Source organism: Ranitomeya imitator, chromosome 6 (assembly GCF_032444005.1).
Source record: "Ranitomeya imitator isolate aRanImi1 chromosome 6, aRanImi1.pri, whole genome shotgun sequence".
NCBI lineage: Eukaryota > Metazoa > Chordata > Amphibia > Anura > Dendrobatidae > Ranitomeya > Ranitomeya imitator.
The window spans coordinates 356,157,685-356,176,960 of record NC_091287.1 but is presented as its reverse complement, the minus strand read 5'-3'; the positions used below and the strand labels follow the sequence as shown (position 1 = coordinate 356,176,960).

At 38.1% G+C, this 19,276-nt stretch overlaps 1 protein-coding gene across 1 annotated transcript in view; it reads left to right on the top strand.

The window, feature by feature from the left end:
• Nucleotides 1–18,928, top strand: part of TSHZ1 (teashirt zinc finger homeobox 1) — a 121,458-nt gene extending 102,530 nt beyond the window's left edge. The window contains exon 2 of the mRNA XM_069730957.1: nucleotides 14,426–18,928. Coding sequence (XP_069587058.1) covers nucleotides 14,426–17,610 — 3,185 coding nt within the window. The 3' untranslated portion in view covers nucleotides 17,611–18,928. The remainder of the gene's footprint in view (nucleotides 1–14,425) is intronic.
• Nucleotides 18,929–19,276: the final 348 nt, after the last annotated feature.

The following is a 19,276-nucleotide window of genomic DNA, read 5'->3' as shown; positions in this document are numbered from 1 at the left end:
ACAGTACGAGGTTGGTAAGTTAATTATTACTTTTTCCTGAAAAATTACTATTGGTAGTACAGAGGTTGTAGCTGCACCTTAGCCCCAAATCATTGAGACCCACAAATGACCCTTTGGCCCACATGATAAAACCAAACCTATTAAATACCTGTCATTAGGGTTGAGCGACTTTTACTTTTATAGGATCGGGTCGGGTTTCACGAAACCCGACTTTCTCAAAAGTCGGGTCGAGTGAAATCGGCCGATCCTATGGAAAAGTCGGGGTCGGGGTCGGCCGAAACACGAAACCCAATGCAGTGCAATGGGATACTACGGTTCCCAGGGTCTGAAGGAGAGGAAACTCTCCTTCAGGCCCTGGGATCCATATTTAAGTGTAAAATAAAGAATTAAAATAAAAAATATTGCTATACTTACCCTCTGACGCGCCCTGGTACTAACCGGCAGCCTTCCTTCCTTAGAATCAGCATGTGAAGGACCTTAGATGACGTCGCGGCTTGTGATTGGTCGCGCAACCGCCCATGTGACCGCTCACGCGACCAATCACAAGCCGCGACGTCACCGAAGGTCCTTCAAGCGCTGATTCTTAGGAAGGAAGGCTGCCGGAAAGAAGCAGGGCGCGTCCGAGGGTGAGTATATTCCTATTAGGTATATACTCATTTCATTGGAACGCTACACATTAGGTTATGGTGAACAAAGGGACAGACCGTCATGGATAAATATAAAGTTATTGTTCAAAATTAAGGAAAATTGCATCAATAGCTGTGATAAAAGAAGTTTTTTATTGTGTATTTGTTTTTTGGCCTGTATTTTGATTAAACTATATTCTTATTTTCAGGGATATTGTCAGTAAGTTTAATTGAAGACCACCCAAGGGATTTATTAAAATTCAGTTTGTACTATCATAGTTCCTTTTGGTGTTAAGTGCCATTGGCTTAATAATTGATGTTGCGACTGATCCTTGGTTGAGCTTGGAAATCCCTCTGAGTCGTATTACTCCTAGTTTGCACAACAATTCCAAATCTTTTGACAATAACACGTTCTATGCTGTATTAACTCGTTCAATACTAATGTAGTATCAAAGAAGATATTACATCCAGAGCTGTGTGCTACCTTCTGTAAACGTGAAACTTTCCAAGAATCACGGTAGCCCGCTATGCTACATTAGGCTTATATGTTAGTCATTAAATCTAAAAGACAATACAATAGTATCAAATGAACAGTATGTGAAAAGCCTTGAATTTTTGAGGTCCACATATATAGCTATTTACCCACAGGGATGGCATGAAATAAATAGACATAGTCTAAGTTAATCTAGTTAAGTTGAACCCCTCAAACTAAACTGGAAGCCAGAACAGCAGAATTGTACTCCAGGCCATATACGCTGGGCTTTAGCATATATGTCTAAGATGATTACTCTAAATATTGCCATAAGACCTATGAGCTGTAATAAAGTACATTTTCATTCAAACACAAGTAGAGCAAGACCACACAATACAAATGAAAGGTATATAAGTATATTCTTATATTCCAGGATTTAGTACATTTATGACAGCCATCATGGACACCTTGTTTTGGTATTACTGATTACTGGTTCTCAATATCCTAGGTCATTATTCTCCACGGTAAGGATTTTCCAGGTAGCGTAAAAGATTCAGAGTATTTAAGGTTAGCTCTGAAGTTTGTAAAGTTAAATATCCCAAATATAATTGGATTTTCATGGGATTAGTCACATGACTGCAGGGATGAATAGCGGCACCTGCAGTGTATTCCACACAATGCGCTAATTGAGCACTGTGCTGATGATGCGTCTGCCTTCTCTCCTAAGGACATTTTGCTACCTTATTTCTTAACCCAGGACCTACTGGTGGGTAGTGCTAAAGTGGTAAAAGGATAATTGCCTGTAATTGATAAAAAATTGCTAATAGCCACATATATTAGTATAGCGAGTTTGGTGACGGTCCCCTGATTTTATGGGTTTTTTTTACTTTCCTTACTGCATACTTCATGTTTAATTCTGCTATACAAATACACTTCACATTCAATTAGTCAGATACAAAATAATAAAATTGAAAAGTATTATTCTATATTTATTTGGCACAGCTATAAATGCATTGCTCCGATAATCAGGAGAAGAAAAGGTTGACTTAAATCTAGATATTTAAATAGATGAGCTTCGTGCTGGGCAGGATCGGAACACGCTTATCCTGCACTGCCATTGAAAATTGGAATTTTCGAATTTTCATTAGTGGCAATGTCACAATACCCCACCTGACCTCTCTGATTGATGGATTAGAAAAAATAACAGGGGGCTGTCTATGACCAGCATAGGTTAAATTTTACCCAAAAGTTTCAAAACAATTTAATTGTTCCTAACCCTACTGTTGAAGTATCCAATCTAAACAAATATAATACCAACCTACTGTAAGGCACAACAATCGCAAAAGCCTCTTCTGCAACTTTAAAAGAAGCTGCTGCACAGCAACAAGGTCGAGATCTTGCTCTGTTTTAGAGTCAGGATTTTTTTTTTCGACGTATTAGTGGGTACTAAAGGTTTAGTAGTGCCATAAATTGCCTTCCTTGCCAGTCAAAACAATGGAGAGTGATGCAAGCGCTCAGTGACGGTATATAAATCATTCAAGATGAAATTACAAGATAATTTGAAAACTTAACAGTTTGCATTTTATACTTTCAATTGTTTTGCTGACTCCGCACTTTTTATGGCTGCCTTAGAATTTATTAGGAGACTTGAAGACATCTATCACCTTGTTTCCAGTGGGCATATTTTCACAGGAAGGAGAGTTGCAACACTGATGCGTGCATTGCCTGCTCCAAAAAAGATTGCTATATTCCCATTGACATGCAGCGCATTACCATAATTGGCTTTTCTACATGATAGGACAGAGGAAATAATAATGTCATTTTATTTACAGCCAAAGTGTCCCTTTATGAGACTTCTCCAAGTTTCTGCCATGCTGTGTAGGTCAAATGACATCTTTTGATCAGTCCTGTCCAAAGGCATCAAAGCTGAGTGGCATGTAATGGAGACCTAGTGACAAACCAAATCTCGAAAAGAAATAAGACTGCCACTTTCCCATTAAACAGCCTGCTAAACAGCACAGCTTCCCCGTGTCGGCTATGAAACCATTCTGACCAACTAAATAAGGAGAATGAAAGGAGGCTGAATTGGACATTAGTACTACAAATGACTGCGGTGATTGCCACTATTTCCCTCCTCCAAAATAAAAAAAAAAAAAAAAATCAGCGAGCAAGCCATGCGAGGTACAGTTAGACAGATCCTCTCCTATTTCATTTACGTTCCTGCCACTTGCTGGTTTTCTGATCTGGTTTATTTAGGTTTGACATCAGCCAAATGGTGTAGCGGGATATCTGTGACAGGTATTCTTACTGATTTAACAAGTTACAGGCCTCATGAAAAGACAGATCTGCCACAAGCCAAGCAGGTCTACAATTTTTTTTTTTTAATTCTGTTCCTTTTTGGAATTGATTTGATATATTTGCACTTGAGAAGCACTTGAGATATACCCTAGCCATTCTGCATTGAGCACGGCATGCATATTTTTATGCAATCCGGCATGTTTTCGTCCTGTTATCATCACTGGTTGGAAAATAAGACTTTTTTGTGCTTTAGTTACTTGCCGTGTGGCTTAAGAGACGCACTTCATTCGGGCTAATGTTCTTATTCAACTGTGAAAGACACAAAGAGGATTGGAATGTGCAATGATCTATTAAGCATTAGATATGCAATTTAGCTTATTTCGGGGCTCCGGTGTAGCCTCCTCGGTCCACTCTTTCCACATTATTAAGTGTATATTTTCAGCAATCCTTTGTTTATTGTGATCCCATAACGTAAGTGCAATGCAGACTTTTTATATCGATGGTATAGGATTCTAGACTGGGCCTTGAAATCAAGATATTGTAACTAATGTTTACGGTAACTGTGACAAATATTCCAGAAAATAAAAAACAATTCTGTTTAGATGACCAAAACTAAAAACAGTCAATATGTAAGTAGTAGATTGGTCGTAATTTTATATAATACTCTGTTGGAAAGTGTCCTATTCCTTTTTTTAGCAGATGTCATACAACTTACATAACAGCATATAATAACTACGGTAATCAGGTTTTATCTGTGATTTTTTTCCAGTGAAGTTTAATAAATGGAATATATGTAGTGATCCAGTTTGTATGTATGGGCAATATCTCAATGTATTGCCTGCAATCTAGTATCTATCTATCTATCTATCTATCTATCTATCTATCTATCTATCTATCTATCTATCTATCTATCTAACTATCCCATATCTATCTATCTATCTATCTAGTATCTATCTATCTATCCCATATCTATCTATCTATCTATCTATCTATCTATGCCATATCTATCTATCTATCTATCTATCTATCTATCTATCCATCCCATATCTATCTATCTATCTATCTAGTATCTATCTATCCCATATCTATCTATCAAGATTCAAGATTCAAGATTCAAAGAAGCTTTATTGGCACGACCAAATACACATCAGTTTTGCCAAAGCAAGTGTATAGAGGCAATAGGGATAGGGACTGAGGGGATGTTGGGTAGGAGCTGTGGGGGGAGGTGGATGGGGCAGATCCAGGGTGGGGGCTATAGTCCATGGCATAGGGGAGATGGATGGGGCAGATCCAGGGTGGGGGCTATAGTCCATGGCATAGGGGAGGTGGATGGGGCAGGTCCAGGTTGGGGGCTATAGTCCATGGCATCATAGTTCTCTTTCTCGTAGTCTATGACATTCGCTCACATACCGCGCTGCTATCTCCACCGCTCTCTCTTCTTCTCCCAGCAAGATATAGGTTTTCTCTTCCTCCTTCATGGTGATGAAGTCTGGGAAGAGATGTGAGAGTCTCCTGAAGTGAGTGTCCCTCACTGCTGAGTATTTGGAGCAGTGTAGCAGGAAGTGGGTTTCGTCCTCTATGGCCTCCTGATCACAGTGTTGGCACAGTCTTTCCTCCCTGGGCTTGTAGCTCTGCCTGTGTCGGCCACATTCGATGGCCAGACTGTGGGCACTGAGTCTATATCGGCTCAGGATCTGGCGGTCTCTGGGGTCCGGGAGTTTCTCCAGATATGGGGCCAGTCTGTAGTCTCTCTGTAGGCTCCGGTACATGGTCAGTTTCTGTGAGCTGATGATATCATTCTTCCAGTCACTGACATACCTCTCCTGGCCTTCATCTGCCATCTTCCTAATTCCGGCTTTTGTCAGGTTGTTGTGATTGGTGTTCTGCTCCGGTTGGGTTTGGCTGGGCTGTTCCGGGGGTTCTGGTTTTTCTGTTTCACCTTCATGTATCAGGGCTTTATGGTGGTGGACACTCTGTTTGTAACTATTTCATCTACCTTTTATGTTCTTTCTGCGATGGTGGATAACTCAATAAACCACTATTCTTTCTTCAGGATATCATGACATTTTTCTTTTAAGAATAACGCACCTGGTTAAGTCTTGATTAGATATTTTTGCGCGATAACGATTTTTAACAAACTCCAAAAAGGCTCTGGACCTAAACCCAAAAAGCCTGCTCACCCCCAGAGGGAGCCTGCTCCCCCCAGAGGCTCTATCTGCCAAACCAAGGAGCCTGCTCCCCCCAGAGGGAGCCTGCTCCCCCCAGAGCCTCTGGCCATTAACTCATGGAGTCTGCTCCCCCCAGGGGGAGCCTGCTTCTCTCTATCTATCTATCTATCTATCTATCTATCTATCTATCTATCTATCTATCTATCCATCCCATATCTATCTATCTATCTATCTATCTATCCCATATCTATCTATCTATCTATCTATCTATCTATCTATCTATCTATCTATCTATCTATCCATCCCATATCTATCTATCTATCTAGTATCTATCTATCTATTCCATATCTATCTATTTATCTATCTATCTATCATCCCCATATCTATCTATCTATCTATCTATCTATCTATCTATCTATCTATCTATCTATCTATCTATCTATCCCATATCTATCTATCTACCTATCTATCATCTATCTTTCATCTATCTATCTATCTATATTTTCCATATCTATCTATCTATCTATCTATCTATCTATCTATCTATCTATCTATCTATCCCATATCTATCTATCTACCTATCTATCATCTATCTTTCATCTATCTATCTATCTATCTATCTATCTATATTTTCCATATCTATCTATCTATCTATCTATCTATCTATCTATCTATCTATCTATCTATCTATCTATCTATCCCATATCTATCTATTTACCTATCTATCATCCCCATATCTATCTATCTATATTTTCCATATCTATCTATCTATCAATCTATCTATCTAGCCCATATCTATCTATCTATCTATCTATCTATCTATCTATCTATCTATCCCATATCTATCTATCTATTTACCTATCTATCATCTATCTTTCCCATATCTATCTATCTATCTATCTATCTAACTATCTATCTATCTAGTATCTATCTATTTATCTATCTATCTATCTATCTATCTATCTATCCATCATCCCCATATCTATCTATCTATCTCATATCTATCTATCTATCTATCTATCTATCTATCTATCTATCTATCTATCTATCTAGCCCATATCTATCTATCTATCTATCTATCTATCTATCTATCTATCTATCTATCTATCTATCTATCTATCTATCTATCCCATATCTATCTATCTATTTACCTATCTATCATCTATCTTTCCCATATCTATCTATCTATCTATCTATCTATCTATCTATCTATCTATCTATCTATCTATCTAACTAACTATCTATCTATCTAGTATCTATCTATCTATCTATCTATCCATCATCCCCATATCTATCTATCTATCTCATATCTATCTATCTATCTATCTACCTATCTATCTAGCCCATATCTATCTATCTATCTATCTATCTATCTATCTATCCCATATCTATCTATCTATTTACCTATCTATCATCTATCTTTCCCATATCTATCTATCTATCTATCTATCTATCTATCTATCTATCTATCTATCCATCATCCCCATATCTATCTATCTATCTATCTATCTATCTATCTATCTATCTATCTATCTATCTATCTATCTCATATCTATCTATCTATCTATCTATCTAGCCCATATCTATCTATCTATCTATCTATCTATCTATCTATCTATCTATCTATCCCATATCTATCTATCTATTTACCTATCTATCATCTATCTTTCCCATATCTATCTATCTATCTATCTATCTATCTATCTATCTATCTATCTATCTATCTATCTATCTATCTATCTATCCATCATCCCCATATCTATCTATCTATCTATCTCATATCTATCTATCTATCTATCTATCTATCTATCTATCTATCTATCCCATATCTATCTATCTATCGATCTATTTATAAAAAAGCAAGTGTTTCCATGTGAAAATGGGTGAAAAGACCCCAAGGTTATCAGCCAAAAAATAGCCTTGCATACAAAAACTCTAAAATATTGGGGCAGATGATGAAAGAATGGATTTGAATGAATCATGAGAAAGGCACTCTCATTTTGAGCCTAAAAGCCGCATAGGATGAAATCTGCTTTTTTCTATGTATGTATCTATCTATTTCTAAAACTGTAAAGTGCTGCAGAATATATTGGCGCTATAAAAATAAAAATCATTATTATTATCGATCTATTTTCATATTATATGGTATACAAAAATCTAACATCTATCTGTATATAGCGACATATCGCCTATAATTTCTCAAGAAAGAACCGCCTGCTAAATAAAAGGTGTAAACTATATGTAAAAACATAACGGAGCATAGTATAAAAGGCTCTGGTTCATATTTAATTTTTATAACATTTTATATAAAACAGAAATAGAATCTCATTTTCAGCAAGTAGTAAAAATGGAGAAGAAAATTCACTTGCATGATGAATTCATTCTCTAACAGCCTGAGGCAACCCGGCCTTGCAGTCTTTGTCAGCCTGATCTCTCCTGCTCTCAATATTGCAGCAGACCTAACTTCCACCAAAGTGTCACATGTCTAGGTGAGCCGTGCCAGCCCCTATCTAAAGTGACAACCATCTTTGAATACCAGCTTTTTAAATGACTTGTATTTCATCAGACATCTTGGAGAAATAGCATTCTCGACAAGATGATATTTCCTCCTCCGTCCCTTCTTTTTTCTTACGTTTTTCTCCTAATATTTTTTTTTATAATGATGTGTACCTTTATGGTGTAATCTGCTGTAAAAAGAACATCCTTATATATTTTATGCATATAAATATCTGTACAATTTAGCATTACAACGCTCATACTTAAAGACGTTATCTTGAATGTTTTTACGAAAAACTGTCGGTTTCCAAAATGTCTCAATTTTACCATTTTTCACAATGTGTAAAATTTGCATTGGATCACAATATTTCCAGATACATTATTAAAAATGAATCTCTGCGGTGTCAGATACTAACATGACTGTACTGTTTTTAAATATAGGGCAACATTTATACTTTTACAGTGGAACCATTGGCCTTAGCATCGGATTATATTTCGTCTGTCCTTTTTTGAACTTTTTGGATTTTGAAAAAAAAAGCTCCATTATTGATTACATTTATCAATGTAACATGGCTTTCCTGCAGTACCGGACACGACCTGGCGATAGGTGGGGTGCCGTTTACGGCAAAAAAAAAAAAGCAGCCAGATTTTTCTAAGCGTGTAAAGCACTTTTAATTCACAATTGCTTGCTACAGTTAAAGGGAATCGTTAACCCTATGAGATGCATAAAAACAATTACAGGCGCGCTCGTTTAAACATGTCCTGGCTAAAAGTATAATTTCAGAATGAAATTCATTAACGCAGATAATTAAATGAAATGTAGATTCTTACAACCAAAAGATTGAAATGTCTTTAGTTGAGGTATCATTTTTTAACAATTTATTTGCGTGTGGGGCTTTGATGGTTGTCTTTCATCAGCACAATGTAGAACAAGAAACACATTTGAAAGCTGTCTCCGTGCACCGCAAATATTCATATTTCGCATTGTGTCTGCTTAAATTATTTTGCACAGCATTTAATGTTATCCAGAGAAGACAGCACATCTGTTTCATCAGAATGAATAGACACTGCCATCCAGAAGGCATTCCATGTTGGCAACTCACGGCAGTACTTACAAAAAAAAAAAAAAACCCACACCGCACACATACTTATTCTGTAAAACATGGGGAGATGCTGGATTTAGCTTCCGGTCCCACTATCTCTTCATTCTTGTTTTTCCTCCATATGCCTGGGTTGTGTATGAACTGAATGAGCCTTGTTTGAAAGTTTAACTTGAATTCTTAGGTTTCTGGCTGATTTCATTATGTTGGAGACAACAGCTAACATGGCAGACATGTCACACATGCTTCCTAAGACATAGGATGGTGCATACAGGTGTTACCGACAACACCAGCAGAGAGATTCATGTCGACCGTCACATGAAATCCCAAATACAACATTTAATTTTGGACAAAACAAGGCAATTTCCATGCTTTTTTTTTTTTGCACAACACTGATCAAACCTGATGAGTGCAGATTTTCTGCTTGAAAAACCATGAATAAGTATTTAGAAAAAAAAAAGTACATCAGCTAAGAAGGTGAAGCAAACTGTCACTTTTAGATAAAGCATGTAAATTCAGCTTTGGATAATATACTGTTTAACACATTGGCATTGCTATAACACAGAAAAAGTTAAAAGAAAAAGAAAAACTGGGAATTCACTTCAGCTTGTGTTGGGGAGGGCGATCAGTGAGGGGAACAGGCTGCCACGAGTGGTGGTGAGTTCTCCTTCAATGGAAGTCTTCAAACAGAGGCTGGACAGACATCTGTTCCAACTCTAACGTTCTACGATTCTATGATTCTATTTTCTATAGAATTATAGGTTTCAAGCAGGACTGATACCTGTGTGAATAGTCTATGAAAAATGTACAGTACAGACCAAAAGTTTGGACACACCTTCTCATTTAAAGATTTTTCTGTATTTTCATGACTATGAAAATTGTTCATTCACACTGAAGGCATCAAAACTATGAATTAACACATGTGGAAATATATACTTAACAAAAAAGTGTGAAACAACTGAAATTATGTCTTGTATTCTAGGTTCTTCAAAGTAGCCACCTTTTGCTTTGATGACTGCTTTGCACACTCTTGGCATTCTCTTGATGAGCTTCAAGAGGTAGTCACCGGGAATGGTCTTCCAAAAATCATGAAGGAGGTCCCAAAGATTCTTAGCACTTGTTGGCCCTTTTGCCTTCACTCTGCGGTCCAGCTCACCCCAAACAATCTCGATTGGGTTCAGGTCTGGTGACTGTGGGGGCCAGGTCATTTGGCGTAGCACCGCATCACTTTCCTTCTTGGTCAAATAGCCCTTACACAGCCTGGAGGTGTGCTTAAGGTCATTGTCCTGTTGAAAAATAAATGTTGGTCCAACTAAATGCAAACGGATGGAATAACATGCCGCTGCAAGATGCTGTGGTAGCCATGCTGGTTCAGTATGCCTTCAATTTTGAATAAATCCCCAACAGTGTCACCAGCAAAGCACCCCCACACCATCACACCTCCTCCTCCATGCTTCATGGAGGGAACCAGGCATGTAGAGTCCATCCGTTCACCTTTTCTGTGTCGCACATGTTTACACTGGTCTAATTTCCATTCCTTGTGTTCATTAGCCCAAGCAAGTCTCTTCTGCTTGTTGCCTGTCCTTAGCAGTGGTTTCCTAGCAGCTGTTTTACCATGAAGGCCTGCTGCACAAAGTCTCCTCTTAACAGGTGTTGTAGAGATGTGTCTGCTGCTAGAACTCTGTGTGGCATTGACCTGGTCTCTAATCTGAGCTGCCGTTAACCTGCGATTTCTGAGGCTGGTGACTTGGATAAACTTATCCTTAGAAGCAGAGGTGACTCTTGGTCTTCCTTTCCTGGGGCGTTCCTCATGTGAGCCAGTTTCTTTGTAGCGCTTAATGGTTTTTGCCACTGCTTTTGGGGACACTTTCAAAGTTTTCCCAATTTTTCGGACTGACTGACCTTCATTTCTTAAAGTAATGATGGCCACTCGTTTTTCTTTACTTAGCTGCTTTTTTCTTGCCATAATACAAATTCTAACAGTGTATTCAGTAGGAGTATCAGCTGTGTATCCACCAGACTTCTGCACAACACAACTGATGGTCCCAACACCATTTATAAGGCAAGAAATCTCACTTATTAAACTGACAGGGCACACCTGTGAAATGAAAACCATTCCCGGTGACTACCTCTTGATGTTCATCAAGAGAATGCCAAGAGTGTGCAAAGCAGTCATCAAAGCAAAAGGTGGCTACTTTGAAGAACCTAGAATATAGGACATAATTTCAGTTGTTTCACACTTTTTTGTTAAGTATATAATTCCACATGTGTTAATTCATAGTTTTAATGCCTTCAGTGTGAATGTACAATTTTCATAGTCATGTAATTACAGAAAAATCTTTAAATGAGAAGGTGTGTCCAAACTTTTGGTCTGTACTGTACTTGCAGAGAGCAAATGGAAAATGGTCATATATTTTCTCACATCCACTATGTTAACTCATTTTTGAGATAACAGTAAAAAATGCTTCTGTTAGCTATATATTATACAGATGAGACTGAACATTTTTTTATAAAGATGAAGGATTTATTGTGATTTCATTTCATGTACCAAAAATGTATTAATTTGAATGTTTTGTTTTAATAGATATACTATATGTACAGCAATTCTCTACCTATGATTATTTAACTACCGTAATTGAATCCAAGGGCTCCCATTCACATTAACATAAGCCGAACTGACTGATATTAGCAGGCCCAGCCAACAGTCTAATGTGTATAGGGTTCTCCTGGAAGATCTAGCAAATCCAATTTCAGACTGACAATCTTTTTGATCTCAGAGAGATTCCTCTGGCAGTCACTCAGTCTTAAAGAACACCGGACATGTCAGGAGAGTAAAGGTACCTTCACACTGAGCAACTTTTGAACGATAATGATAGCGATCCGTGACGTTGCAGCGTCCTGGATAGCGATCTCATTGTGTTTGACACGCAGCAGCAATCAGGATCCTGCTGTGACATCGCTGGTCGGAGCTAGAAGGCCAGAACTTTATTTTGTTGCTGGATCACCCACTGTCATCGCTGGATCGGCGTGTGTGACGCCGATCTAGCGATGTGTTCACTTGTAACCAGGGTAAACATCGGGTTACTAAGCGCAGGGCCGCGCTTAGTAACCCGATGTTTATCCTGGTTACCATTGTAAATGTAAAAAAACCAAACAGTACATACTTACATTCCGGTGTCTGTCACGTCCTCCGCCGTCAGCTTCCCGCACTGACTGTGTCAGCGCCGGCCGGCCGTAAAGCAGAGCACAGCGGTGACGTCTGCTTTACGGCCGGCCGGCGCTGACAGTCAGTGCGGGAAGGTGACGGCGGGGGACGTGACAGACACCGGAATGTAAGTATGTAGTGTTTTTTTTTTTTACATTTACAATGGTAACCAGGGTAAACATTGGGTTACTAAGCGCGGCCCTGCGCTTAGTAACCCAATGTTTACCCTGGTTACCCGGGGACTTCGGCATCGTTGGTCGCTGGAGAGCTGTCTGTTTGACAGCTCTCCAGCGACCACACAATGACTTACCAACCATCATGGCCAGGTCGTATCGCTGGTCGTGATCGTTGGTAAATCGTTTAGTGTAACGGTACCTTTAGTTGTCGGCCAATCGTTCCACAACTATCTATTGTGTATGGGAGAATTTACAATTGTGAACCTTTCAGATCCTTATACTAGGCTGGGTAGTTGCAACCTCTTGTACATCTTCACTTTTGTTTACACAAGCTAAAGCATGTTCACATTGGCATCTCTAATAAAAATGTGAAAAATAACATGCAAACTAAATAAATTATGCTAAAAAATACTTTCCATACATAAAAATAAGCAGTTTATAACTTTAAAAAAATCTATGAGCTTGCAAAGATGGTGTGTTTTTTGAAATTCCCATTTCATTCTCAGTGTTTTAACTCTCTTATCTAATTTACCCACATATTCTTTTATCCCAGCTATCTTGAATATTTTTAGCGATTCAGCTTTATGATTATTTGCATCAATCTTTCATCTATGCACATGCACAATGTTGGGAGCCTTGCCAGCAGGCTTCCGAGTATTTTGATACCATGACCATCTGTTCATGGATATCACTTCTCTTCAGATTTCAAGAAGCTGAGGTCACACTTGTATTTTTTGGGGAGAACAATTTTCTTCTATTATAACTTGGTTGTCAGCATCCTGGACAAGACTATCCAAACAGTATAGGCCACAGTTCATATATACCTATGATTAGCAAGGACTTCAATATGAATGCTGAAACTAACAATGTACTTAGGCAATTTAGTATTTGAGAAATGTATGCTTATGCATTTTCTCTCTAAGGATCTTCCCTCTGCTTACGTGTGCCTCCTGTGCCTTTTCTCTTCCCTTGTGCCTTTCCTTCTATGTGTCATCTCTCTTTCTATGTGCCTTTCCTTCTGCCTAAGATCCTTCCCTCTGCCTATGTGCCTTTTTTCTGCCTATGTGCCTTCCCTCTTCCTATGTGCCTTCCCTCTCCCTATGTGCCTTTTTTCTGCCTTTGTGCCTTCCCTTTTCCTATGTGCCTTCATTCTGCCTTTGTGCCTTCCCTCTGCCTATGCTCCTTCCCTCTGCCTAATCAACTTTCCTGTGTCTAATCATCTTCAGTTTACTTGTCTTCCCTGTGTCTAAGTACTTTCCATCTATCTATGTCCCATCTGTCTGTGTATGTGCCTTTCTCTCTGCCTATGTTCCTTTCTCTCAACGTAAATGCCTATACCTTGCCTATCTGCCGTACCTCTGCCGATATGTCTTCTCACTGCCTAAATGTCCTTTAGTTTGTCTATGTATCTTCTCTTTGCCTATTTCCTTTTAACTGAGGCTTACTAGTCTAGCATGAATTTATAAGTGATATTTCTTGATACCTTCCCACTACCTGCAATTCCGTAAATCATAAAGATAGTTTGGCACAAGCTTGACGTTTATGTATACATGTCATATATGGTACTTAATATAGTCTATCTTGAAATTTAGTTCAAGAGGTCTTTTCTTACTTTCATAGAAGATGATTCCTCCTATCTCAGCCCAGGGCTTAGTTTGCTAACTTGCATAAAAGCTACTTAAAAATGTGGAGTCATTAATGTGATTTTGGTTTAGTAGATGCTTCTTTTTTGTGAGTATGTATACAAGATATATCATAGCATTATAGCTAGAAGTGTATGTATTCTCACAAATACTTTTATTATCATATAGCAAATTGATCTAACCATGCATACATATATTTCTTTAGCAAATTTCTAACAGTTTTTATTGTTTTGTTTTTCAGCATATGTTCCTGCAGAAGAATTAAAGGCAGCTGAAATCGATGAGGACAATGTAGAAGATGATGGACTTTCCTTAGATGTCCAAGACAGTGAATATTTGTTTAGTGAAGAACCAGAAAACAAAGAGACTCAGAGCTACCAAAATTCCCCTGTTAGTAGTGAAACTAATCATGATGCTGGCTATGGGTCTCCATTTAGTGAAACGAGCGATCATCTAGCAGATTTCAAAAGTACTTCCTCCAAGGATGGACAAGACAGAGAAGACAGCCAGAATGCAGACAATTCATCTTACCCTCAGGACAGTTTGGCACAAATTAAAGCAGTGTATACTAATTTGCTTTCAGAATGCAGTTGGTCCACTCTGGCATTAGATCTGAAGAAGTCAAGTCCAACCACAAGTGTAGATACAAGCAAGCAAAGTGAGAATGCAGATGCAAATCCTAATTCTGTTACACCTACACCCATTATAAGTAGCAGTAGTAGTACTAATACAAGTACTAGTATTAGTGTTAGTACAAGCAACAATATAAATAATAACAGTGCTTCTGGATATGACTGGCACCAAGCTGCACTGGCTAAAACATTGCAACAAACATCATATGGACTTCTGCCAGAACCTAGCCTGTTTAGCACAGTGCAGCTCTACCGGCAAAACAATAAACTATATGGGTCTGTTTTTACTGGTGCCAGTAAGTTCCGATGCAAAGACTGCAGTGCAGCTTATGACACACTGGTACAGCTAACTGTTCACATGAATGAAACAGGACATTATCGTGATGATAATCGAGACAGAGAAGCTGAAAGAACCAGACGTTGGTCTAAACCTAGAAAAAGATCACTTATGGAAATGGAAGGAAAGGAAGATGCACAGAAAGTTCTGAAGTGTATGTATTGTGGACATTCCTTTGAGTCTCTGCAAGATCTCAGTGTTCACATGATTAAAACGAAGCATTACCAAAAAGTGCCTCTGAAAGAGCCAGTACCAGCCATTACAAAGCTGGTCCCTACAACAAAAAAACGTGCTCTTCAGGATATATCATCACCTGAGTCACCTGATCAAGCAGGAATCTCTCCAGGGGCCTCAGGAACTGATAATGCAAAGGACCCTAAAGCTGCCAATCCTTATGTGACCCCTAATAATAGATATGGCTATCAAAATGGTGCTAGTTATACATGGCAGTTTGAGGCACGCAAGGCTCAAATTTTGAAGTGCATGGAGTGTGGCAGCTCTCATGATACTTTACAACAACTTACTGCTCACATGATGGTCACTGGACATTTCCTAAAAGTGACCAATTCGGCCTCTAAAAAAGGAAAGCAACTAGTTTTAGATGCAGTTGTAGAAGAAAAAATTCAGTCAATTCCTTTACCCCCAACTACCCATGCCAGATTACCAGCATCTTATATAAAAAAGCAGCCAGAATCGCCAGCTGCATCTCCACACTCCGAGGACAGAAAAGAAGTCGAACAGGAAAAAGTGGTCAATCCTGAGCCAGAAAAGAAAATAAAGGAAGAAAATGAAGAACCTGAAAAAATTGAGCCTGCTACTTCATATCAATACCTCAGAGAGGAAGATTTAGATGATAGTCCTAAAGGTGGACTGGATATTTTAAAGTCACTGGAAAATACAGTGTCCTCTGCAATTAGTAAGGCTCAAAATGGAGCACCATCGTGGGGCGGATATCCTAGTATACATGCTGCTTATCAGTTGCCAGGATCTGTAAAAACATTGCAGCCAACTGTACAGAGTGTGCAAATGCAACCATCATATGCCAGTAGTGTCAAATCCATGGCATCTGAACATAATGCTTTGGTCCATTCTCCTGGTAGCCTATCACCCCCACCTCACAAAAGCAATGTATCTGCGATGGAAGAATTAGTGGAGAAGGTGACTGGAAAAATAAATGTAAAGAAAGAAGAAAAGCCCACAGAGAAGGAAAAAGTGACTCCAGTTAAACCCTTATCTCCAGTAGCAAAAGAAAACAAAGACATTCTTAAAACAGAGGAAACCAACGCAAAGACTATAAAGAAATCCCCAGATGCTGACCTTCAGAAGATAAAAAAGGAAGCTCCTTTGGAACCCCACACACCTAATGGTACAGAATCTCATAAAACAAAAATTACTAATGGGTGCAACACCTTAGGAATTATAACAGATCATTCAACTGAGCCATCATTCATTAATCCACTGAGTGCATTACAGTCGATTATGAACACACATTTAGGCAAAGTGTCAAAACCAGTTAGTCCATCTTTGGATCCATTAGCAATGTTATACAAAATTAGCAATAGTATGTTAGACAAACCTATCTATCCAACCACTCCAGTCAAACAAGTAGAGTCTATTGATCGGTACTACTATGACAATAGCGACCAGCCGATAGACTTGACAAAATCCAAAAATAAACCTCTTGTTGCAAGTATGACTGACCCAGTATCCTCACCGCTTAGAGAAAGTGCACTAATGGATATTTCTGATATGGTGAAGAATCTCACTGGACGTTTAACACCCAAGTCTTCGACACCGTCAACTGTTTCCGAAAAGTCAGATGCCGATGGCAGCAGTTTCGAAGAAGCATTGGATGAGTTATCTCCTGTACATAAAAGAAAGGGCAGACAGTCCAACTGGAACCCACAGCATCTCCTTATACTTCAGGCCCAGTTTGCTTCTAGTTTACGGGAGACAGCTGAAGGCAAATATATCATGTCAGACTTAGGTCCTCAAGAACGGGTACACATCTCTAAGTTTACTGGTCTTTCAATGACAACAATTAGCCATTGGTTGGCCAATGTCAAATATCAACTAAGGAGGACAGGGGGAACAAAATTTTTAAAGAATCTGGACACGGGACATCCTGTTTTCTTTTGTAATGATTGTGCCTCTCAGTTCCGGACTGCTTCAACATACATAAGTCATTTAGAGACACATCTAGGATTTAGTCTAAAGGATCTTTCAAAGCTTTCTCTAAATCAAATTCAAGAGCAGCAGAATGTTTCAAAAGTTATCAACAACAAGGCTCTAAGCTCAATTGGACTTATTGAGGAGGACTCAGGCTCCACATTCCAGTGTAAGCTCTGCAACCGGACTTTTGCAAGCAAACACGCAGTTAAACTGCACCTCAGCAAAACACATGGAAAGTCCCCAGAGGATCATGTGATATATGTAACTGAATTGGAAAAACAGTAACATCCAGTTATGCAGCCAGGTATGCAAGTGACCACAAGAACATTGCACTAAACATATTCATAATACTGCACTAGGCCTGAGCTGAGCCTATGAAATCAGTCTTATTTTTGTTGCTGAACTGCCTATCTGGATTTTTTTTTTTCTTACACATATTTTATATTTATATTTATATTCTCTTTGTCTTTGATTTGTGCATGTTTTTTTTTGTGAGTCAATGTCTGACCTTTAATTTTCAACATCTGTTCTTGATGTTAAGCTATCTTTTGTAGAATGTAGTGGGAGACACTATTGAGAGACATTAATTTAACCACAAAGAAACACAAAGAACAATGACATAAAAACAAACATCCTAAAATTAACACGTTGCCATGACAATAAAAGGTTGGAAAATCTTGTGGCATCAAGTTAACCCTTTGAGCACTGCCATAGCATTTCTGTGCCTTTTGATAGATAAAACATATTTAATTAAAGTCTTTATATGATTCCAAAAAAATTAAAATTAAATTAAAATATATTATAGTAATAAATACTGAGTACAGATCTTAGATTGAAAAAAAAAAAGTATGTATGCAGCCCTAGGGTAAGGGAGGAAGGCTATATAGTACTCCTAGGGTTACTCTGCCACACGTGTAGAAAAATAAATCATAATAATGCAAAACTGAAAAAAATAGAATATACAGAAAAGATTCCGTATCACAATGGAAAATAATGTTTTACTAGAGCAAGTTGTTGTATGCCAATATTTTATTCAAACATGTAGAAATAATTTCTTTTTGCGACATGAATTATATGTTTTCTAATTATTTGCAAATACAAGCTCCGATACAAGCTTATCTTCCTACAATTGTGCTGCATTTCATCCTTTTTTTGCTACCGACTTGTTAAACCTTTGGGCATCAGAAGATTTACCATCCATTCGAGTGGTCAGGCATCCAAGGGGTTACATTCGTACTTCAATGCAGTCCTTCTCTGGCTGAGAAAAAAAAAAGAAGAGGACAGTCTGGGGCAAATATCGGATTATGTTCCATGTAAATAAAAGATAACAATTTAAGAGTACATGTTACATATCTTACCATTTGGAACAGTTCTGCTTCCTTTGTACCTTACGGCTGTATGCTTTCACTTTGAACTTTTTATATTGTCATTTTATATTCAATTCCTATGTATATAAAATGTAAAGAAAAAAAAAAATCACATTTTTGAATAAAATTAAGTTCCTGCAGACTGACTTAAGCAGAGAAATTTTACTGGCGCCTGCATCTTTTCAAGATGCACGTACAAAAGAAACTGACAAAAAAAAAAAAAAAAAGGAAATAAATACAAAATAAAGCAATGCACTATGAATTATACATTTTGATGTTCTATCATTAATATTGTACAGTACATTTCGGTTCACACAATTAAATCCACTGTTTTCTCAAGTGTGAAATAAACCCACATGCAGTTCTTGATTTACATTCATTGTCATGTCGTCATTATTGTGCCGTTAAGGTGTTATTCCGGCAATAAGAGGTATTGCTTATGCAATCAACCAAGATAATTCTATTCAAAATCTTCTATTCAGTATCTGTATCCTGACACATTTCATTCAGGCTATTTCCATTAGCATGTTACAAACAAGTCACAATAGTTTCAAAAAGGACACAGGGAGAATTAGTGCTGCCTT